Source organism: Balaenoptera borealis (assembly GCF_965194805.1).
Source record: "Balaenoptera borealis genome assembly, chromosome: 1".
NCBI lineage: Eukaryota > Metazoa > Chordata > Mammalia > Artiodactyla > Balaenopteridae > Balaenoptera > Balaenoptera borealis.
The window spans coordinates 175,518,608-175,542,996 of NC_138860.1; the positions used below are offsets into that span (position 1 = coordinate 175,518,608).

The following is a 24,389-nucleotide window of genomic DNA, read 5'->3' on the forward strand; positions in this document are numbered from 1 at the left end:
GCCAGGCTGAGGGGAGAGGTGCAGGCAGAGGGACCTGGGGGGCTGACGACTAACTGAGGGCCAGGCCTTGAAGTCAGTATCAGGTATCAGAGACTCAGCCAGGAGCTAAGTGACCCCAGAGAGTTTGGGAGCAGGATATTCCCAGTGCTTCTTACTTGCAAACCTCAGCCTTGTGGAGCAGACATTACTGCACCCTTTCTATGGAGAAGGCTAGACGGGACTTAGTCAGATTTGTCATGTGAGTGAGACCAAGGCCAAGCTGAATTTCAGAACAGTGAAGCTCCTCCTCGAGAGTTTCTGAGCCCTGTGACTAAGCCCAGAGGTGTCACTTCTGTGACAAAACACTGACACGGGCCAGGTGTCTTTAGGAATGAAATTTAAGTAAAGAAGGAAAGGAGTTTATATAGTTTATAAGAATTATGTAAGAGTGATTGTGGGAAGAAATCCTGGGAGGTTTTAAGATGAGGAAAAGGATGAAGTGAGGAAGTGGCTCCCACTGGTGGGGTGGGGGGAGGTGGTCACTGACCCTGGAGCACCATTTCCTCAAAGTCCCAGCCTGCAGGACATGTCACAAATATAGATTCAGCGCTGGCACAGGGTTTGATGAATGAATGAATGATGAATGGATGAGTGGATAGATATTTATCAAATATCTCATGGATGGCCACCACTTTCAGCTCACACATCTGGGAACAAAACCCTGGGAGAGGAGTTTGGAGCAGGGGTGCCTGTAGATGGGCAGACAGACAGCCCGTCCCGGGCTGAGCTCTGTTAACCATTTCTTTGCCCTCACGTTCAGAGAGAAACGCCTGGAGAGTGGTGATCGGCTGAGGGCTGGCACCACCCTGGATGAGATCTGGCTCCACATCCTGGACCCCAAAGACTCAGACAAGGGCAGATACACCCTAGAGATAGCGGCCGGGAAAGAAGCCCGGCAGCTCTCAGCTGATCTCTCGGGACAAGGTGAGCTCTCTGCCTGTCTGTCCTCAGTGAAACCTGTTTAGAAAACCCCATGGTCTTTTGGGGGGGCTCCCATCTCCCCACCCAATCCTAGCACTGCCCCAGAGAATGCTGGAACAGAGTGGAGGAACAGTCAGCACTGAGCTCTATACCTGTGGGTTGCAGGAGAGGGGGAGATTGGGGGTAGATGCCCTGACGCACCTTTTCCCCTTTTCCTTCTCGTAGCTTTTGAGGACGCCCTGGCTGAGCACCAGAGACTGAAGTAAGTTTCCTTGGCGTTTCTCAGTGTGATCAAGGCCCCTGGGGTGCACGAGCACAGGACCCTTCCTGGGAGGCCGGACAGTTCCACCTTTCCCCCGTCACCCCCTCCCCCCTACCCGGGCAGGACTGTCCTTTAACAAATGAAACACCAAAGCTTTTTCCCATTTCCATTTTTCAGAGCCTTGGCCATCATCGAGAAGAGTAAGTCCAGCCATATTTCTCTTGTTTCCACTTCTGAGTTTGGGGCGGCTTCCCAGCTGCTCACGCCTCCTGGCAGGTAGCTGGAGTCCCAGTTCCCCATGGGGTCTGTGTGGCTCTGGGCTGTCACAGAGCTGCTGGGAGACCCAGATGGTGGCAGCGTGAAGACAGGTGGATGAGGAGTCCAAGGATACCTGAGACCGTGGATGTGGACGCGCCTGGTGTGGGCCTGGTGGCGAGTAGGCACACGGCCGATGTCGGTGGGACTCCAAAGGCAGGGGCAGACGGGACCGAGGCTGGGCTGATCTTTCCAAGCGAGGCCCGGGACGAGATGGCTTTAAAGCTGAAGCTTGTTCTGGCTGTCGGGGCACTAGGGCCTCATCTAATCCAGGACACAGCCTCTGAGTTGCCCAGGGGGACCACCAGGTCCATGCACTGGAGCTTCTCCGGGTCCCCGCAACCAGTTCTACCCAGTTCCAGGAGGCTAGCTTTCTGGTCTCAGTGAGCCAGCCGGTCAGTGTAGGACTTTCCATGAGGGGAAGCGTCCTGGCAGCAGAGCAAAGCAGCCCCGTTCAACCTGACAGTGAGGAGGGAAACTGACCGTTTGGGGCCATTGGTAGGAGGGGGCATTAGCCCTATGTGGCGTCTTGTCCCTGAGTGTCCCCGCTTGGCGGGAAATGCAGGCCGTTCATAACTGCCATCTGGAAGGGGGCCATCTGGGGTGTAAGAGCAGTGAGGAGCCCTTGCAGCGGGCGGCCACCTTGGTGGGAGGAGCGCAGCCTGGAGACCCGACTCAGCCCGTCACGCCTCCGTCTAATCACCCGCCCCCCCGATCCTGGACTGCCGAGTCTCTTCACAGGACACCCCCCTCCAGGACCCTAAGAGAGGGGTCTGAACTCACCACCTGTGGTTGCTAGGGCTGGCCGAGTTGAGAGTCGAGGGAAGTGGATTGTTTCGCCCGCCATGATGGGCCTGGTGAACGATCCTCCCACAACAGTGTCCATCTCTGGGGCCATCCTTCCCCTCCCCCCTCAACCCTGATTCAGGCTCCTTCTCCCCTACATCCGTTGCACAGACACCAGCCACTTTAGGCTCTTGGCACATCCCTGATCGTGGTCTAGGGTCCGTTCCCACAGCCTCGATTGCGACGTGTTGGCTTTCTGCTTAGTGATTTACAACCACAGTCTCTTCCTGTCCAGCCGCCATGGCCACCAGGTCCCCTCCCTTGACCAGAATCAGTGTCCCGAAAGCTTCCTTCCTGTTCACTGCCTGAGCTGGTTCGTCACACCTGTTGTGTGCATTTTGCCAGTTTAGGGTCAGAGCAATCTTACCACCTTCTCTCCCAGTCCTCAGGGGAGGGGCACCTCACTGTCACCTCCAGGTACCACCAGCCACGATAATAACCTCAAGTCAGTGACAGAAACACATTCTGTCCCCTATCTTCTGTTTATAAAGGCAAGGAAATAATGTAATACAAGTTTAAGGATGTCCACCCAAAATGATGCAAATAAGAAAAAGAAGCATTGCTTAAAAATAAACCTCAACTGCGTGGAACCTGCTGCTGGGAAGCAGCTGGCAGGAAAACATTCATCACTGGGGGTCTCGTTTTTCCCTTCCAGATCGTGCCAAAGTGGTGAGGGGCCTGCCGGACGTGGCCACGATCATGGAAGATAAGGTACTGACTGTCCCCCAGCCCACGGCCGGCAGTCCCACCCTGGGTTCCCTCCTGTATCCATCAAAGGGCACGAAGCAACGAAGCACCGTGGATTCCAGAGCCGAAGGGGCTGCATGCGCCAGAGTCTGGCCGAGTGACCAGACCTCACTGGTCACATGTAGTATAAAGGAAAGACACTGAGCCTGGTGTCAGGCCCGTGGTGGGGGTGACAGGCCTGTGCTCACCCCGGTTCTACCCCATCTCTCCAGGTGGCCCTGGGTGTCACGGACTTTTCCGTGTGAGCTTCAGTTTCCCCAGGAGTTTGACTAGATGATACCTAAAAAGCCCTTTCAGGACTGAAGTTACGCAAGTCTAATGTTCTAGAAACTGATAGCTAACGTTTTCACGTTGCTTACTTTGTGCCAGGCACTATTCCATTATTTAAACGTCAAGGCAACCACATGAAATAGTGTGTTATTACTAGTCATACTTTATAGCTGAGGAAACTGAGGCCCAGAAAGGTTAAGGGACTTACCTAAGGTCATACAGCTTAAAGGAGCCGAGCTGAGATTCACAGCCTGGCAGCCCAGCTCCAGAATCTGAGTGTCTGGCCATTACACCAGAGAGCCTCTGCAGTGAGAGTTGCTCTGTTGAGAATTTTCAAACTCAATTCTTAAATCTTTATGTTAAAGCAATCTAGCCTTATTTGCATGGTAAAATCATAATGAAATATACAATAAAAAGCAATAAAGCAAAGTCCAGGCCATTCTGGGGCAGGTAATTGCTAAAGTAATAACGGCCTGACAGTCTAACTAGTTAAGTGTTCCCATAGAAATGTTGAGAATGGAGGATGTGGGGTTAGAGTAAAACATCTCCCTTTACTGTTATTACTTTATGGGTCACAATAAAACACACATAATGAACTTACCACAAGGAGCAGCTTGCACTGGGAGCTCCCTGGGAGTGTGAAGGTGATACCAAGGGTTATTCCAAGTGGGTGGACTGAGCGTTCCCTTCCTGTCCTTTCAAACAGACCCTGTGCCTGACCTGCGTCATCTCAGGAGATCCTTTCCCTGAAATCTCTTGGCTGAAGAACGACCAGCCCATCACCTTCCTTGACCGCTACCACATGGAGGTGAGGGGGTCGGAGGTCACCATCACCATCGAGAGGGTCAACAGTGAGGACAGCGGGCGCTACGGTGTCTTCGTCAAGAACAAGTATGGCTCCGAGACGGGCCAGGTCACCATCAGCGTGTTCAAGCACGGGGAGGAGGGCAAGGTGCTGAAGGTGTGACGGTCGGATCCAGGCACAGCCTGAGGTCTAGTCTGCGCGAACTAGGAGGGTCAACCAGCGGCTCACAGCCTGGCACAAGCCACGGAGGCGGGGCAGGGGGGATTGGACATTGTGGAACCCGGGACATGGGAGTGGAGTAGCTACACCAAAGTGGAGAAGCAGAGACCTTGCTGGGGTCCTGGGAGGCCTCCAGGATAACGGGATCAGCACTGGACTTGGAATGGGAGACCTACGTGCAAAACTGTTTCAGCTCTAAACTCTCCATGAGCCTTGCCTTCCTCATCTATCACATGGGAATTCCTACTCCTAGGGATTGTTTATGAAAACCCTTGAAACCACACACCAGTGATTCTCAACAGGAGGCAGTTTTGTCCCCCAGGAGACATTTGGCAGTGTCCAAATTTTGGGTTGTCACAGCTGGGGATGTCCGCTGGCGTCTAGTAGGTAGCAGCCTACTAAGCACAACAGCACATAGAATTCAACCCCAAATGACAATAGTGCCGAGGTTGATGCACCGCCCACCCCCCTTGTAAATGGATTTATCACAGTACCCCCTTTTGGATACTGTATTTTCAATTCACTTAAGTTCAACGAACATTCATTTGAAGTCTAGCGTGTGCCAGGCTGCAGATGGCATCGGGAGCACAAAGATACATAATATGCGGGCCCCGCCCTCAAGGACACCTCAGCCCAGGAGGAGAGTCAGACCTGGGTGCAAATGACTCCAGGACAAGTCAGATGATCAGGATTATAAAACAGGTTCACATAAAGTTCCACTGGTGGTCAGAGGAGGGAGACAGGCGTTCATCCCAACTAGGAAAGGTGAGCTTTAAAACACCTTCATGGAACTAGCAGAATTGGTGGTTGGGCCCTGAAAAAAGAAGTTGGATTTGGTGATGGTCATGGGAAGAGATTTCAGGAGCAGGGGATGGTGAGAGCAAAGGTGAGGCGTGGGGGTGATGCCGCCTGGGTGGCCTTGGATGCCAGGCTGGAGAGTTGGATGACCTTCCGGACTTCCAGCTCAGGGCCTCTGCCTGGCGGGACCGATGCTGGTTGGCCTTGCTTGCTGGACCTCAATACGGAGCTGGGCATTTCACCACCCTCCAGTTTCCTTCTTTTTTAAAATCAGATTGGGAGGGGTGGGGTTTATAAAGTTAGAGACGTTTGTTGTAAAAATTTTGGAAAACCTTGAAATGTTGAAGGAGAAAATAAAACTCATCTGTACTCCCAACACCAAAACATAACACCCACCTCTGATTTCTGAAATGATTTCTGAATTTAAAGGTAAGATGAATCACTCCTACATTTACCACCTACACACGCATCAAGGCATGATGGGTAACTTATACCCCCAGCAGCTACAGTTGCAGTCAGGTCAGGTGTTCAGTGAGGGGGGCGAGGGGGCCAGGTGTCCTGCCGTGCCCTGGCTGGGAACGAGTATGGAGGATTATGCAGGTCTTGGAGGCAAACACAACCAGGCTTGAAGCCAAGCACTCACTGTGGGATCTTGGGCATTGTTTTTTTCCTTTGTCTGGGCCTCAATTTCCCATCTATAAAGCAAGAAGTCTGAAAGGTCATTTTTGAGGGTCCTTTCAGCTGACACTACCTCCTACCTAGGAAGACTGTGGACAGGGCAGGTCCAGGGTGGGGCAGTGGGGATGGAGGTCCCTGAGACCTTTCGCTGTTCTCTGTCTTAGCTCCTCCCACTTAATCCCAACTAAACCCCAAGTGCCACTCAGGTGGGAGAAAGGACCTTGCTAAAGGATATTGTGATAAAATTAAAAAATTTTATATCTGGTCTTTGTTCTTGGTTTGGGACACACAGCTCCTAAAACCCTTGGGATCTCCAGGGTGAAAAGAGCATCTTCTGCATGCTAATAAGACGGCTGGTGACTGCGGGCCCTTAGATAGCTTCAGGATGGGAGCTGGTCACCAGAAAGACCAAGGCAGGACTAGAGGGTTGGAACTTTCTGCCCCCAGCCACCTCCACTTCCCTCTGGAGAGGAGAGAGAGACTAGAGATTGAGTTAATCACCAATGGCCAATGATTTAATGAATCATGCCTAAGTACTGAACGCTCCATTAAAACTTGCTAAGCGACAGGGTTCCGAGGGCTTCTGGGTTTGTGGACACATCAAGGTGCTGGGAGCGTGGTGCACTTAGAGAGGGCGTGGGAGCTCCCTCCACGCTCCCCGGCTCCTTGCCCGGTGGACCTCTTCATCTGATTGTCCATTTGTATCCTTCATAATAAACCAGAAACCGTAAGTAAAATGTTTCCCTGAGTTCTGTGAGCCATTCCAGCAAATTATCGACTCTGAGGAGGGAGTCATGGGAACCCTCGACTTATTGCCAGTTGGTCAGAAGTGCAGGTGGCAGCCTTGTGGAGTCTGACTCTACCTCTGGGTGGTTAGTGTCAAAATTGAATTGAATTGTAGGACACCCAGTTGGTGTCTGGATATTTGGAGAACTGGTTGTTGGTGTTAAAATAACCCACGCATTTGGTGTCCGAAGTGTTGTGAGCCAAACCAGCTCAGAGTTATGAATCAACCACCTCCCCAGGGGTCTTTCCCATCTTCATCTAGTCTATATTCCCTGAGCCCAGGGTAGGTAGCGGTGGCACACCGTCAACCAACGAAGCCAGACTCCGCAGCTCCACGTCTTTCACACTCTGCAGCCTGAACCACTGGCCTTGACTTTATTCTCCTCTCCTCAGCCTGTTCCCAATGGCCTCCACTCCTACCCCTGGCCTGGGCCGCTTCCAGCATCCCAATTTCTGAACCCCTCTGATCCTTCCATCTTTACAGTTCCCAGTTGCTCCTTGTGTTATTCTTCACTGGCTCATCCTGGAAAGCATCTCAGTTGGTCCAGCCTGATCCCTGGTACCCTGCATGGGACTCAGAAAGTCAGAAACTTTGTCTCTTATCTGGTGAAACCCATCAGCGAACACATGGTCCCGGCATTCTCCAGGAACCCTCCGCGGATCTCCTGGCACGCTGGACTTCCGGGGGCCAGGCAGGGCGTGCAGGCTGAAGGAAGGCCAGCCAGCCAGTGCGTTCCCCCTTGATCATACCCGCGGCCCCCTCCCCACACCCATTCTGCCACCTTTCACATACCAACCCCAGTGCCATCCTTGACCTAAAGAATTGAGAGCCGTAAACAGGAAGCGCATGAGGAATAAGAACCCTGATGGGAAATGCCTGGCCTGTGTAATAATTAACCTCTACCCACTTGGCCTCAGGCACCGCTCATCAGATGCTTTCAATACCTCAAAACTTCCAAATCACTTCCAGCAGCTCCGGGTGACATTTTCATGCCAAAAATAGTTTCAGAAGCAACACTTCCCAGATGTCTCTAGCTAGAAGCCAGATAGTTTATTTTCAGCATTTGAGAAAAGTTTCAATTCTGAGGCTGGAGGAGTTTCAGCCAAGAAGTGCCCTGGGTTGAGAGCAAAACAAATTGCACAGCCTGTGAGGAATGTGCCCCTCCTCTCCTGGGCCTCCCAGAAACCCTTGTGTCCCTGGGCTGACTTTTATACCACCGCTTCCTGTGCTATAGCACATCTAAAGAAAGAGAAACACGGGGCCACACAAAAGCCTTTTCATTCCAATTATAGAAATGTTCTTGGCGAAATGAGACTTTGGGTTTGCTTGAAAATACTCCAGTTTTAAAAAAAAAGTAAGAGGAAGAGAAATAAATGAAATAAAGAGAAGTAAATGAAAAAGTTAGCAAAACATTGATGATTCTTGAAGCTGGGTGATGGGTATATGGGTACCATGCTCTCTACTTTCGTATATGTTTGGAATTTTTTCATAATAAAAATATTTAAAGACTCTACGGGAGACAAACCCTTGGCCGTCTTTTCATCTAGAGTCATATGAGTTACTTAGCCAGCAATTAGTCAAGGACATTAGTTACAGGCGAGTGAGCACAGGGTTCCTCTCTGGCAGGCAATGTACACAGCCTGCTATTTTTCAATCACACTAATTAAAATTAATGGTAACAGAGATGTTCTACAAGAAATAATTATCAAGTCATAGCTGTAGTTTAAAAAAAACATTATACATCCTATTGATTCGTTGACTCTGCATTCATTCAGCACAAGTTTGCTGAGCTTACTATGTGGCAGGAATATACAGATTTAAAGCTTGGTGCTATAATCTGAGATCCAGCTTTGCTTTACTTGATGTGTGTGCCTTAATTCAGTAATTTAAAGTTCCTGTGTCTCGTCTGTAAAGGAGGGCTGCTGTGAAAATTAAATGAGGGGATGCTTGCCGAGTAACTAGCGTGGTGCCTGAGAGGATCAAAATAAATGACAGATTTCCCCACCCACCCACCCATTCCCTGTAGTCTCAGTTGCTGGGGAAGATAGAAGGGCTAATCCAGTTCCCACAGAATTCAACAGTTCCTTCTGCACTTTTTTGACTGATGACAGTACAGACACTTCCAGAGACAGGAGTCCACAACCTCACAAGGGATTTTTAAAGTAGCATCTGTTGTATTCTTCCAATGATAGAAATGATAAATGGTTGCTGTAGAAAAATTGGACGAGACAGAAAAGAACCAAGAAGAAAAGTAAAAATATCCATAAGCCGCACAGACTTGTGGTTGCCTGGGAGGGGAAGGAAGGATTGGGAGTTTGGGATTAGCAGACAGAAACTATTATATATAGGATGGATAAACAACAAGGTCCTGCTGTATAGCACAGGGAACTATATTCAATATCCTGTGATAAACCATAATGGAAAAGAACGTGAAAAATAATATATACATGTATAACTGAATCACTTTGCTGTACAGCAGAAATTAACACAACATTGTAAGTCAACTATACTTCAATAAAATTTTTAAAAAATATATCCATAAGCCCTCCAACCAGAAATAAATACAATGGAAGACACTGTTTATTAACTAGCCTAACAGATATTCCCACCCCTTCCCCATTGCCACCTCCACTCTCAAGACTGGAAAGCAAAATATTCACTTTCCCAGGCTCCCTTGTAGCTGGGGGCAGCCACAGGACACAGTTCTGGTCAAAGAGACATAAACAGAAATCTGCTGGGGCTCTTTGGTAGGTTCATGTTCCCGGTAGAAGGGACAGACACTGCAGGCACCAGACTACCCCCCTTCCTCCTTCCTGCCTCAAATGTGGACGTGGTGCCTGGAGCTGGGCAGCCATCTTGTGACCTTAAAAAGCAGATTGCAGAGATGCCAGCCCAACATCACCAAGCTGCTGATGCCAGGCCTTCAGACCCCCAGACAACTTATGAGAGAAAAATAAATCCCTCTATGCTTAAGGCACCATAAGTCAGGTTTTCTGATCCTTTGAGCTAAAAGCATTCCCAATTCACACACCACTTGTTAACATTTTTTTTGATGTATTTCCTACCAGTCTTAACAGAATTGAGAAGTCTTACATATAATTTTACATTCTGAGCTTTTTTCCTATGGTATGACGTCATAAAAATTTTCTCACATCACCAAAAAGCATTCCAAAACCCTATGTTAGTGTTTATCTATCATGTAACTATACATCATTTCCATGTTCCCAGAAATAGTTTCCAATTTTTCACTAGTAAATGAGACTGGGATGAACATCCTTATATAAAAATCTTTGCTTGCATCTCTGAAAAATTCGCTTGTATAGATTCTAGAAGAGGAATTACTGAGTCAAAGGACATGAATTACTAGGTCAAAAGCAGACTAGCTACATGGCAGGAGTGGAAGGGAACTAACTGATAGTATCCTAGCCTTCCCCTCAGGGACACAAATCAGAAGTTAGTCAATCATCCAACACATATTTATTGAGTAGCTATTTCACTCCAGGTACTGTGCTAGATGCTGGCGATACAATGATGACTGAAACAGACATGGGCCCTGCCCACATGGGAAATACCATTTCTCAGATGGCCACCCAGAAAGATGGTGACTGGTTTTTACTGAACCATGGCCAACTGATGAAAGGAGAGGCTCACCATAAAGCTAAAAAGCAAATGAGAAAAATATTTGTGATCTCTATGGAAAATATAAGGCTAATATGCTTAATATACAATTACGATCCAATCATATCATGACTGGTATGCTATCATCAAAAATGATGCAAAAAAAATATTTAGAGGCATGGAAAGATGTTCAGGATAGGTTTTAAAAATCAAAAGGCAGGGCTTCCCTGGTGGCGCAGTGGTTAAGAATCCGCCTGCAAATGCAGGGGACGCGGGTTCGAGCCGTGGTCTGGGAAGATCCCACATGCCGCGGAGCAACTAAGCCTGTGCGCCACAACTACTGAGCCTGTACTCTAGAGCCCACGAGCCACAACTACTGAAGCCCGTGTGCCTAGAGCCCGTGCTCTGCAACAAGAGAAGCCACCACAATGAGAAGCCCAAGCACCGCAACAAAGAGAGCCCCCGCTCGCCTCAGCTAGAGAAAGCCTGTGGGCAGCAACGAGGACTCATCAAAGCAGCCAAAAATAAATAAATTAAATTAAATTAATTTTTTAAAAATCAAAAGGCAGATTTCAAACAGTATATAAAGTGTAAGCTTATTTAATGAAAATTAAAATTGTATATATTTTAGAAGACTAGAAGAATAAACATCAAAATATTGACAGTGGATTCTCTAGTGGTGGGATTATAATTGATGTTTATTTTCTCATCTGCATTTTCAAAATCTCTATAAACTTGCATTATATTTTAAACAGAAGAGAGAAAAAAATTTTTTTGAATGTTTTAAAAGCTACCACAGATATGCACCCTGTCTCTGCCAAACTAGCCTCTTATTCTCTGTTTTCCTGGTTCCAAGATCCTGTTTATTTTGCTTTTGTAATTCACTCATCAATGTTACCTAACACCCTCACTTCATGATCCTTTGAGACTTAAGCCTACCCAATGCCTTTTTAAATTTCAGATATTGAATTTTACAGTTTTGGAATTTCCATTTGGTTCTTTTTTTTATAGTTTCTATTTCTCTATCAAGCTTTTCCTATCTTTTCCTTCATTATGAGCATACTTTCCTTTACAGCAAAAAGCACAGCTATAATAGCTACTTTAAAATCATTAACCAGTCACCTCAGGGTCAGTCTCTTTTGACTATCTTTTCTCTTGAAAAAGGATCACATCTTCCTTTCCTTTGCATGTCAAATAACTTTGGATTTTGTTTTGAATATTATGTTATGAAGACCCTGGATTATGTTATATTTCCACTACAGAGTGTTGATTTTTGTGCTCGTTTTGTCAGGTAATTAACTTGGTTGGACTACAAACACAAACATTGTCTTTCGGCAAGCAGCTCAAATGTCAGTTCACTTCTTTTACCCTTAGCTGATCTGCTTGTAGTCTGTCCTATGTATGTGTAATTTAGAGGTTGGCCAGAGATTTGTACAGAGTTTATAAAGAAGTCTTCCCTCTGACTCTCACCTTTCCAGGATTTCCACCTCACTTTCCAGTGGCTATGATTGCCCTCAACTCTGTCCTCTTGAGTTTTCAGGCCAGAAGTACTGCAGGTGTTCTACTGAACACCTCAAATGGTGCTGACTGCAGTATACTGAAAGGCATTTAAAAAATGAGAAACTCATCCTGTGCCATTCCCTTCCTCCAGGTGTTGACTCCTCTCTGGAATCTGTCTGCCTTTGTTTATTCTCCAGTGCTTCAGGTAAGATTTTTAGTTTATTGTTTATTTTTTAAAATTTTTTTTATCTTTTTATTTTTTGTCCAGAGGTTAATAGCTGCAGTCTGTAGGAGGATCAGTCTAGTTGGAGCTTACTTGGGCATACTGTAAGTGGAACTCCTCATTGTGACTTACTCTCCGGGCTTCAATATTCAGTAGCCCCTTCTAGGTGAGGATTCCCCATGGCCAAGAGGATGTGCTGCTCAGACCATCCCTTCCTCCTGGGAAATGCCTCAGCGATTTCTGGCATCTGCCTCTGATCAGATTTTAGATAGGGTTGGGCACCCTTTGCCCTGGCACTCCAGAGACTGTCGGCAGGTTTGACCCTTAAGTGGTCGCCCGCAACCGGACAGTCAGAACTCAAGTTACATTTTTTTGAATCATCTCAGTGGTAGCAAATCACTGAGCTTTGAGGATGAGTTTACTTTCAAAAGCTGTTAAAAGCCATTTGGAGGGACTTCCCTGGTGGTGCAGTGGTTAAGAATCCGCCTGCCAATGCAGGGGACACGGGTTCAATCCCTGGTCCGGGAAGATTCCACATGCTATGGAGCAACTAAGCCCGTGCGCCACAACAAGAGAAGCCACTGCAATGAGAAGCCCGAGCACCGCAACGAAGAGTAGCCACCAATCACTGCAACTAGAGAAAGCCCGAGTGCAGCAACAAAGACCCAACGCAGCCAAAAATAAAAATAAATAAATAAAATAAAATAAAAACCACTTGGAGAAAATAGTATTGGCCTTAGACCCAGGCCAGAGGGTCTTCTTCTCTGGGCCCCATGCTTTAGTGGGCACTGTGACCCTCTGCTGGCTGCACCCCTCTCCACGGGCCAAGGAGTCTTTGGAACCAAGGGAACGTGGTAACACAGTCTGTGACATCTCTCCTCTCCAAACTATGCATGCAATACCCAGCACCCAGAACTCTCTGGCCAAATGGTCCCAACTCACTTCCAGGACCTGCATGGACCTCTTCCACAGATGTGGAAGGCAAAATAATGGCCCTTCAAACATGCCCATTTAAAATAAATTTTAATAGTTGGACAAGAAAGACGTGGTCAAAATGTAAAGAAACAGATCTAAATTAGAACAGGGGAGCAATACACAGAGTGAGTAGGGAGCTAGAATGGATTAGGAATGTGGTGAAGATGACCCATGTCCCTTTTGAGAAGAGTATAGTAGTTAAGCGTGTGGACATGGGCACCAGGCAGAGTCTGCATTAAACCCCAGCTCCACCACCTAACCTCTCTGTGGTTCAATTTCCTCGTCCATAAAATGGGGATACTCTTGTACTTTCCTCTTTGGGTAGCTGTAAGGATTAAATTAATTATTATGTGTAAAGCACTCTGTAATGTGCCCAGCATGTGGCAGTTGCTCAAAAAAGATTAGCAATTTTTATTAGCTTCTCCCAACTTCGAGGCTCAGAAATGCCAGGGGAGGGGGAGGAATAGTATGGGAAAGACATAATCCAAAAATAAAATATGTCATGATTTTAAAGAATCAGTGATGTGTATTAAAGAAGAATCCATTTGAAATTGACTCTGGGGGCATTCTCCTTGAATGGCATTGAATGAGCAGAGAAATAAATGCCATCCTAGCACATTACTTGGCTCTATTTACATAATGATAAATATGTAAACTCTGTTTCTTGGAGATCAAAAGATAACTGTGGAAAGTTGACAGAAAAGAAAAGATATTTATGAAGTTCAAATGCACATAACGTATCCAAACTTTGTTATACAGCAGAAACTAACACAACATTGTAAAGCAATTATACTCCAATAAAGATGTTAAAAAAAAAAAATGAGAACAGGAGGAGGTTGGAGGTTGTATAACCCACAATGAGAAGTCAGTAGAAATGTCTAAAATCAATGCATTGAGAAGTAACCACACAAATCTATCTTTAGAGGTGTAGGGTGACCACTAGAAGAACTAAAAACAGAACCATTTCAAGTGGTAGATTCCAGATTGCTTTCTGAAGATGGGAAGGCAATTAACAGCATTTAGTTTACTTGGTATTTTTCCAATAACAATCTCTAGTCCCTAAAGCAGCCTCAGGGGGCAGGCTATGTGGGTTCAAATCTCAGCTCACTTATCTTGGCCCAATCACTTCACCTTTCCAGAATTCAGTTTTTTCATCTGCCAAGTGATGAAAACAAGTGTGCCTACCTACCCAGGTGATTGTGAGCCTCTCCATTCTCAAAGGATTGGTTGGAGCTGGGTTTTGAGGCAATTCAGCTTCCAGCAGAGCCTCTGCCTATTTAATTCTGACTCCGAAATTGAAGTGAATATGTTAACAGAGCAGATTACAAAAGCATGCAGCTTGCTGGCCAAAGAGCTCAGATCTCCCCAGCAGCTGTCAGCTGGGGTCGGGCCCCATGGGCAAAGGGACTGGCGACTCAGCAAGGTTTGCTCCTCCTGACTTTGACCAGATGAGCTGGCTTTCCCACCTCTGACATCCTGTAACATCTTTAGTGGCTTCCCACTTGCTTTTGTACCAATCTCACAGGATACTAAACATGCTTAATAAAGTTGTCTCACCCATCTGGTGCTCAGCACATGACAATATTTCCAAATCATTTGTATTCTCAGGAAATAAGAATAATACTTTGAGTACCAGATGCTATACTAGCAAATTATTTTCATACATACATACATGTACATATATTACATCCATATATATCTACATATAATTCATAAATATATTTTATATATTCTGCTCAACTGATCTCTACAACTGCCCTTTGGTAGATGTAAACCAAAGGAAGATCAAGGAGGTTAGTTGATTTGCCAGAAACTACAGTTAGTAAATGGTTGAACCAAGATTCAAAGCCCAGGCTGCCAACTCTAAGACTCTTTTGACTGTAAACCATGATGTCTGTATGACACCTTTCACATTCTTCAAGATTTCCCCTGAAAATCTGGCACATAAATCATTCAATTCAAAGAGCCAGCTGGCCCTGGTCAATACAGCAGTCACCAGCCGCATGTGACCAGTGAACCCTTGAAATGTGGCCAGTCCAAATTGAAATGTGCTGAAGTATAAAATATACACCAATTTCTAAGACTTAGTACAATGAGAAAAATGTGAAATAGCTCATTAATAATTTTCATATTGCCTACATGATGAAGTCATAATATTCCAGATATACTGAGTTAAATACAATGTTATTAGAATTAATTTCACCTGTTTCTTTTTGTTTTTTCAATGTGACTATTAGAAATTTTTTAATTCTATGTGTGGTTCATGTTATAGAATTTTATCTGTCTATTGGACAAAGCCAAGCTAGACTGTTCAATTAACAGAGACACCTGTGGATCAATAGAAAAAACACTGGTGGAGAAGTCAGGAAACCTGAGTTCAAGTCCTAGCTTTGACATCATCTAGCTGTGTGGTCTTAAGCAAACCCCTCACCCTCTCTGAGCCTCAGTTTCTCCTCTCTAAAATGAGGGACTAGATCAGATTATTTCCATGAGCCCTTCCACCCTGACAGTCTAAGTTTGTACCAGCAAATCTCTCAGCTCTCGGCACTTACTAACATCTTTGTCTTGTGGGAATTTCTCAGCTAGGAGTTCTATCTGCCCCATCTTGCTCATAAACTCCTTGAGGATAGAACAACAGTAAATTATCACCTCTCTGTTCCCCAGCCCCAGTCTCACTGCACTGTAGCAAGCACACAGTGGGCACTTAATCATAACTTGTTGGTTTGAAACTTATTTAAAGTCTATTATTAACAGTCCCTGCTTCCTTTTCCTTCATCTCTCCATTCCCCCCTCCCCCTGCCACCCGGGATTTCCCCAAAGATTCACATATTACAATTCCAAGGAGCGTGAAATAAGAGTGTAGTTTGGCAAAAGTTTAAGCAACTTCTTGTCACCCTATATGCATCGGCGAAGTGTAAAGCTGAAGGGTGGGTGTCACCTTCCAGCCCAGGACTTGGGATTCTACTAGGATCATCAGAGGTTGCAGAATACAAACAGTGGACAACTTTTTGTTCTGAGACTGTTTTCACCCATGTTGAATAGGCCTCCCAAGTCACATTGTTAATTATGAAACTAATTTGATTAAAATTAAAACGCAAGTGAATTCACTTCCTGAGCAGTTCCTCTAGTTTCTGCTTTTAAGACTATGTTTTGAACTTAGTTAGATTATGAATTGCCTGAGAACAGGTGCAGGGCCTTGAGCATCTTGATATTTGGTGCCCTCATGGCATTGGGCAAATTGGAGAATGTCCAAAAAAAAAAATCTTTGCTGGCAACAGAGAGTTAAATAGAAGCCGTCATCAACTTCAGGAACTTGGGCTGAGTGAAGTCTTCATTTAGAGCTAATGTAAACTGAACTGTGACCAAATGCTAGCACCCTGTGCTGGGACATGTGGCATTTAATCCTCTTAACCATGACGCAGGTTACTATTATAATGCTCTGTTCAGTTTACCTGGGAAGTTCGTTCATTTCAAAAAAAAAAAAAAAAAATGTGTTTTGAGCTCCTACTGTGAGTCAGACACTTCTAGGCATTGGGGTCTGTAGTCTAATGAAAGGGAGATAATAAACAAATGAACAAAAAAACAATATCAATTCCACTCCTAGATATATACCCAAAACAATAGAAAACAAGGACCCAAACAGAAACTTGTACACTTCATAGCAACACTATTCAAAATAGCCAAATGGTAGAAACAACTCTGAAGTGTCCATCAACCAATGAATGGATAAGCAAAATGTAGTACCTACGTACAATGGAGTGTTATTTATCCTTTAAAAAGGATGAAATTCTGACACATGCTGCAACATAAATGTATCCTGAAAGCCAGACACAAAAGGACAAATGTTATATGATTCCACTTATATGAGGAACCTAGAAATAGGCAAATTCATAGAAACAAAAAGTGGGGGGGCTTCCCTGGTGGCGCAGTGGTTGAGAATCTGCCTGCCAATCCAGGGGACACGGGTTCGAGCCCTGGTCTGGGAAGATCCCACATGCCGCGGAGCAACTGGGCCCGTGAGCCACAATTACTGAGCCTGCGCATCTGGAGCCTGTGCTCCGCAACAAGAGAGGCCGTGATAGTGAGAGGCCCGCGCACCGCGATGAAGAGTGGCCCCCACTTGCTGCAACTGGAGAAAGCCCTCGCACAGAAACGAAGATCCAACACATCCAAAAATAAATAAATAAGCAAATATGGTTAAGAAAAATATATTAAAAAGGCCTTAAAAATAATTGTTAAAAAAAAAAAAAAAAGTGGGATAGATGGACTTCCCTGGCGGCCCAGTAGTTAAGACTCTGCGCTTCCACTGCAGGACCCATGGATTCAATCCCTGGTCAGGGAACTAAGATCCTGCATGCCAAATGGCACGGCCAGAAAAGAAGAGGTGAGATAGAGGTTACCCAGGGCTGAGAGGAGGAGGGAAGGGGGAGTTATTATTTAATGGGTGTAGAGTTTCTGTGTGGGATGACAAAAAGTTCTGGAAATAGATAGTAGTGACGGTTACACAACACTGTGAATGTACAATGGCACTGCATCATACACTTAAAAGTGGCCACAATGGTAAATTTTAACGTTATGCATATTTTTACCACAATAAAAAAATCAATTAAAAAAACTAACAATTTCAGATAGCAGCATGTAAATGGGGTGAGGTGGTAGAGATTAAGGGTGAAGGTGGAGCTATTTTAGGTGGCATTATCAAGGCAAGTCTCTTTGAGAAGCTGACATTTGAACTGAGACTTGAAATGTGAGAAGGGGCCAGCCATGTAGAGAATGTCCCTGGGGAAGGACGCTGCAGGCAGAGACAACAGCCAGGGAGGGGTTCCCCAGCAGTTGAAGGAGCCCAGTGTAGCAGACTTGTTCAAAAATATTCATACCTATGGACTTGAGGATATGGGGAGGGGGAGGGGTGAGATGTGACAGGGTGAGAGAGTGGCATGGACATATACACACTACCAAACGTAAAATAGCTAGCTAGTGGGAAGCAGCCGCACAGCACAGGGAGATCAGCTTGGTGCTTTGTGACCACCTAGAGGGGTGGGATAGGGAGGGTGGGAGGGAAGGAGATGCAAGAGGGAAGAGATATGGGAACATATGTATATGTATAACTGATTCACTTTGTTATAAAGCAGAAACTAACACACCATTGTAAAGCAATTATACTCCAATAAAGATGTTTAAAAATATATATATCCATATCTACATGGTTCATTATAGCTAAAAACTTTGAACAACTCTGTTGCCCATCACCAGTAAGATGGATACATTAGATGTTATACGTTCACACAGTGAAGTGCTATACAGCAATAAGTTAGGACTATACACAATGACATGGATGAATCTCACAAACATAAGTTAGAAAAAACACATCCAGGGAATTCTCTGGCGGTCCAGTGGTTAGGACTTGGCGCTTTCACTGCCAAGGACGCGGGTCCAATCCCTGGTTGGGGAACTAAGATTCTGTAAACCTCGCGGGGGCAGCCAAAAAAAAAAAAAAAAGAACACATCCAGTAAGACTGTATTCATATAGAACTAAAAGTAAACGTAATTACATTGTTTGAGGATGCATACTGTTGGAGGACAAAGAGAATGAAAAGCGCCCACTGAACTGAGATTATCTTGAGACTGAAAAACGAGGCAGGCAGCTCCATATACTCAATGGGTCAGCTTATTATAGGATAACTTGCTCACAGAATGGGATCAGGCAGATGACAATCTGGAAGCATTCACGGCCGCGCTCTACAGCACAGAGGGGCCATTGGGACAATTTTATAGTTAACCTAGCGTACGGGGGTACATGCTTGGAAACACAGAGTGCTCTCCTAAGTCAAGCTTTATGAATGAGTAACTAGTCTCCTGAGCACTGGGAGTAAGTCAGCCAAGGTCTTCATCATTGTTTGGGAACTAAGAGCATAGAGGCCACCTGGACCTAAGAATCATTAAACATTATCTATTAACTACAAAGCCCTCCACAGAGAAGAGATGTGCTACATAGTACAGCCCAAGGTAGGGTCAGTGGAAGGACAGGAGGAACCAAACGGGGCCCAAGATTGTGTCAGTTATGCTAACAGCCAGACACACACAGATGTACTAAAACTCTAAAGTAAAGCAAGGATAGTGTTATTATAAAAGCCAGGATAGTAGTTATCTGGAGTGGGAGGAGGGGAGATGAAGATGGAATTGTGGTTGGCGGTTGGGGGGTGGGCGTGCTGGGACTTGCAGGGTGTTTACAATGCTCTACTTCTTGACCTTGGGAGGGAGAATACATAAGTGTCCTCTCTATAATTATTAGTTAAATTCTACATACGTGTACTTTTTAAAAAATATTTATTTTGGCTGCGCCGGGTTTTAGTTGCGGCAGGCGGGATCTTTTAGTTGCGGCATGTGGACTCTTAGTGGTTCCATGCATGCAGGATCTAGTTCCCCAACCAGGGATCCAACCTGGCCCCCCCCACCCCCCGCATTGGAAGCCCGGAGTGTTACCCCCTGGACCCCAGGGAAGTCCCCATATGTGTACTTTTTATATAAGTAAGAGTCTGGGGAAAGATATGTAACAAATACATAACACAGTATTAAGATTTGGAATATACAAAGAATTACCAAAAATCAATAAGAAAAAGACAAATGTATTAGTCAAGGTCCAGTCAGGTGACAGAAACCACACAGTAATTTGAACGGGGAAAGCTTAATGTAAAGAATTGTTATCTAATAATAGGGAACTCTTAGAATAATTAATGACTAAGGTGTAGAGAGAATGCCCAAGAATGACGCAATAGCTGATACAGGGAACAGGCCTTCCCTATAGGACTGAGGCAGAGTGCCCAAGGAAAGAACAAATCTGGAAGAAATTCAGACCTCATGAGAGATGTTTCTCCACTAGATGGTGGAGAGGTTTGCTGAGGCGCCATAGGCCAGGGCTGACAAGCAGAAAACTGCCCACTTGGGTGAGAACAAAATTCACTAGGAAACTACTTAATGGAGAAGAATAGCTGGGAAGCCACCCAGTGGATGCCAACAGAACTCACTTAGAAGATGCCCACGTGGTGCCCCTGAAACTCACTGGGAAGCTGCCCACAGGGGTGACTCTAAAACTCACTAGCATGAGCACGACTGTTTGTCCCACATACCACTGGTCACTGAACACTGAACATTGCTACGCATCACAGGAGCAAGAAAAGAAGAACATGGAAATCCTGAAGAGAAGCCCCCTTCCTCCTGCAGTGTCCCCCAAGCATGCTCTACAAACAAGGCTGATCATCATGCCAGCTGGCAAAGGGGAAATATTTACCGGGGTCCATCTTAACTATCAAAAGCAGGGCAATGAATGGTGGCTTTAATGCTGAGACACAATAAATTGTTAACTGACACCACAAACAAATAACCCAGACTATCCTTAGAAACTGGTAAAATATCTATCTCCAGGGAGAAGTTTGACCGACAGCAAGGTAAAGGTGCATGCTTTCCATGGGCAGACCCCAGGGGAACTGCCAGGAATGAGACACCCACAAAGAAGTCTGCCCCAGAGAGTCAGATGTCATCTGCCAGAAGTCAGATGACATCACCTGTAAAAGGCTGGATTTCAGAGCATCAAACACAGAACTGAGATGGGGTGGCCAATCAGATGAGGCATCCCCCACTCTGTGGAACTGCAGGGGGGGTCCCCAGAGAGGGGATCGCAAAAAAAATCCACAAAATCACCTCACAGGACAGTCATCTTTAGATTTCCACTACTTCAGTAGTAATCTGGCACCAACGTCAGATTAGTAGTGAAGCCACCAAAAACAATCTTTCCCTCCCCCTGCCCCAGCCCTAGAGGGACCCAAAACAGGGCCCAGGGAGTGGGGAGGGAGGGAAAGGAGAAAAAAGAGGAGATGCCAACCATGTGTCCTCCCCACTCTGCAGGCTTCTGAGCCTGGGAAAAGGGAAGCTTTAAATTGGATGAAAGTCTGAAGGTTTTACATCAGACTGGACTGGGGCTTTTTATTACCCTGTCTGCCAAACCCACCAGTTTTGGGTTTTTTTTAAGTTTTTTAACTTTTGTTTTATATACAAAGAGGTAGTATTGTTTCTGCATAAGGTAGATTCCTGGATGACCCATTCAAGGAAGTTCACTTAGTCCAACTTAGGCCAGCCCATAAAGATGGTGAATGATGAGGTAAGCCCTCCTGCACCTCCAAATGATGTTCATTCAGTTTCCCAAGGCTGATTTCTATCAGTCCTCTTTCATAATTAAATAAAGTGTTTTGTGGGGTTTTTTCCTGGAAGAATTAAGGCCTTCCTATGCACAAATATTGTTTCTGCCACTGTTGCTAAAAAACTCCTTTGTGATATTAATCCCCACTGGAGACCAACCCTCTCCATGTCAAACAACAGAGGTGCTCATTTCACTTGAAAGATTGTTTTCAAAAACCTCCAAATTCTTCCCAATTCAAGACAGGGTCTCAGTGATCCCCAGAGTTCAGAAGCATTGAAACTTTTTTTCTATCAATAAAAGACAAATTTAGCTAAAATACATGTCCCTACAAACATTAAGCAGCCTGAATCACTCCCCTTTGGCTAATAAACATTGCAGAAATTCCAACAGGTAAACTAATCTGAGGTCCTACTGTCTTGTCAGGAGAAGATGCATAAAAAATAATCCTGATTTACCCCTATTATTGAAAAAAAGAGAAAGAAAGAAAACAAGCCCGAAAAAGATCTTCAAAAGCACTCATAAAGCTGTAAGTTTCTGCCAAGCTCGTATGGGTTTTGTGAAATCTTATCATTCACAGCACTGCAAAACAAACAATTCCACATACACTTCCCTGTTTCTGCCATCAATTTGCACCTGGGTTGGTGGATCCACTTTCAAGACCAACAAAGGAAAACTTCTTTAGATTCATGCTGGAAAAGACCTTACCTTGTTCCACTGAGCTCATAAACTGCTGGGAAGCATCGGGGTTTCTCAGTGTAGGTTCACAAGTCAGTCTCTAAGAAGATACCTACCCCATGCAAACACCCAGTGAACCAGACTCTTTTCTTAAAGCGTTCAGTAGATATAACAGCACTAGTAATATTGATAAAATGAGTGCACCAAACCCCTCTCTATGCAATATCACTATGAGTTAAAGCTTCAGACACACACATTAACAAAGTGACCAAAATTACTCAATGATCCCATTTTCTTCACAGGAAGCCAAAACTTAAAGAAGCAACTCCATGATGCGTGCTGCAGGTAAGTAATATATTTTTAGTCTAAACTGTCCTGGAGGCCTGTGACAATGTTTACAGCTCTGTAAAAATGGACAATAAAATCTTTAAAAGAATTTTCCAAGGTCAAACTAAAAATTTAGCACTATCTAAATGGTGCTTGATGAACTAAAATTCTAGGTAAAAAAAAAAAAAGTTATTTTAATGAACAGTGACTTTCTGAGTCACTGGTGTCTCCAAGATACTTTTGTGGGGGGTTTTTTGTTTTGTTTTGTTCTGGGCTTAAAGAACAAACATTCATTTCCCAAAGATCTGGAGGCTGGGAAGTCCAAGGTCAAGATGCCTGCAGATTGTATATGGAACCTAGAAAAATGGTACAGATGAGCCGGTTTTCAGGGCAGAAGTTGAGACACAGATGTAGAGAACAGACATATGGACACCAAGGGGGGAAAACTGCGGTGGGGTGGGGATGGTGGTGTGCTGAATTGGGCGATTGGGATTGACATGTATACACTGATGTGTATAAAATTGATGACTAATAAGAACCTGCAGTATAAACAAACAAACAAACAAAACAACTAATACTAAACTTTCATTGGGTTATTTGTATGGAAATATGTTAATAAAAAAAATTAAAAAAAGATGCCTGCAGATGAGATGTCTGGTGAGAACCCACTTCCTGAGTCTTAGAGGGCTGTCTTCTGCTGTGTTTGAGTGAGGGAGCTGAAAAATATGGAACATTTCACGAATTTTCATCTCATCCTTGTGCAGGGGCCATGCTAATCTTCTCCGTATCATTCCAGTTTTAGTACTATATGTGCTGCTGAAGTGATCACTTCAAGACACCTTTGGATCTTAATCACTCACTTGTTCTTTGATCAAATGGAAAACCACTGCATTAATTCCGTTTGGGCAAGTTGCCACTATGACCTTACTTGGTCTTGTTGCTTCTTGCTGGAGAGATTTTTCTCTACTCCTGTCTCTGTAACTCAGAGGCTTTTACCAATGATCTTGCCCTGACTGTAAAATTCTAGTTTCTAAAAAAAAAAGAATGCAAGGCTATTGGTTGGTCTAGAATGAGTTTGTCTCGAAACATATTTTGTTAAATACATTGATTTCCTGAGCTGACCACTGACCAAAGTAATATTCTGCTGTCCCTGTCATTAGTAGCTTTATCCTGCTTTTCTATCTCCCAATCCAAGGCTGTCCCCAAAACTTCACTAGATGAACCTCAAGTCAAAACACCCAAGTTCTGAGGACTGCGTCTATCTCAAAAAAGAACATGCCATTCTAATTTATTTAAACCTCACTTTACAGTTAATCTTGGCTCAGAAAAACAAAAACTTAAATTGAAAACTCAGTCAAACAAGTTATTCACATGAAGTCATAAACCAGCAACCATCCACCCATGCACCCACCCACTCACTCAGCCCACAAATATTACTGAGCACTTACAAAGTGCCCAGGCGCAGTATTAATTGCTTGGAATGGCTCCTTGAGCAAAACAGACAAAATCCCTGCCCTTATGAAGCTGCCATTATAGTGGGGATGGAGAGAGGGGTGGGGGGAACAGAGAGGGGTGCTGCTCGGCTGGTGCCAGTATCTCTGAGGGGGTACAGTGAAGCTGCTTCTGCAGGTGTTAACAACACTGCAAAGTGGATTCAGCTGCTGCTACAGGAAGGAACTGCCACTGCTGGGGTGAAGATCTGTAGCTGGAGAGATGTTCACCGGAACAGGAAGCAAACTGGGAGGAGCAAGTCCCTTCCTCCTCCTCCATCCCTGCAATCTCCCTCAGGTATTGTCTATGCAGAGTCTAACGGGGACCAGCTGGCAAAGCAGAAGTGTAGTTTGCAGAGTCCCAGCACCAGCACTGCAAAGAATATAGGAAGGTGAGTTGGAGCTAAAATAGCTTGTCACTGGCACAATAATAAAAAGGTAATTAAGGTTAGAAGATGATAAGGGCCTTGGGGGGAAGAAAAGAGCAAGGTAAAGAGGATCAGGAGAGTGTTACATTTTAAATAGGGCAATCAGGGTGGGCCTCATTGAGAAGGTGATTTTTGAGTTATACCTTAGAGTGATGAGATGTACCACTAACCTAACAATGGTCCTATCCAAGATGTGTTCCTGGCAGTCACTGCACTGCCAGTAATTGTCCAGGACCAGCAAAATTCACTCCTTCAGGCTTTTCTTACCCGGA

The 24,389-nt window shown here is 45.1% G+C and overlaps 1 protein-coding gene across 3 annotated transcripts in view; it reads left to right on the top strand.

Annotated features, from left to right (window-relative positions):
* MYOM3 (myomesin 3) overlaps positions 1–5,611 on the top strand; it is a 46,753-nt gene extending 41,142 nt beyond the window's left edge. For all 3 annotated transcript variants that reach the window (XM_082397848.1, XM_082397849.1, XM_082397850.1), the window contains 5 exons: positions 800–963; positions 1,186–1,222; positions 1,400–1,422; positions 3,039–3,094; positions 4,107–5,611. In XM_082397848.1, the coding sequence (XP_082253974.1) occupies positions 800–963; positions 1,186–1,222; positions 1,400–1,422; positions 3,039–3,094; positions 4,107–4,367 (541 nt within the window). In that variant the 3' untranslated portion in view covers positions 4,368–5,611. The remainder of the gene's footprint in view (positions 1–799; positions 964–1,185; positions 1,223–1,399; positions 1,423–3,038; positions 3,095–4,106) is intronic.
* Positions 5,612–24,389: the final 18,778 nt, after the last annotated feature.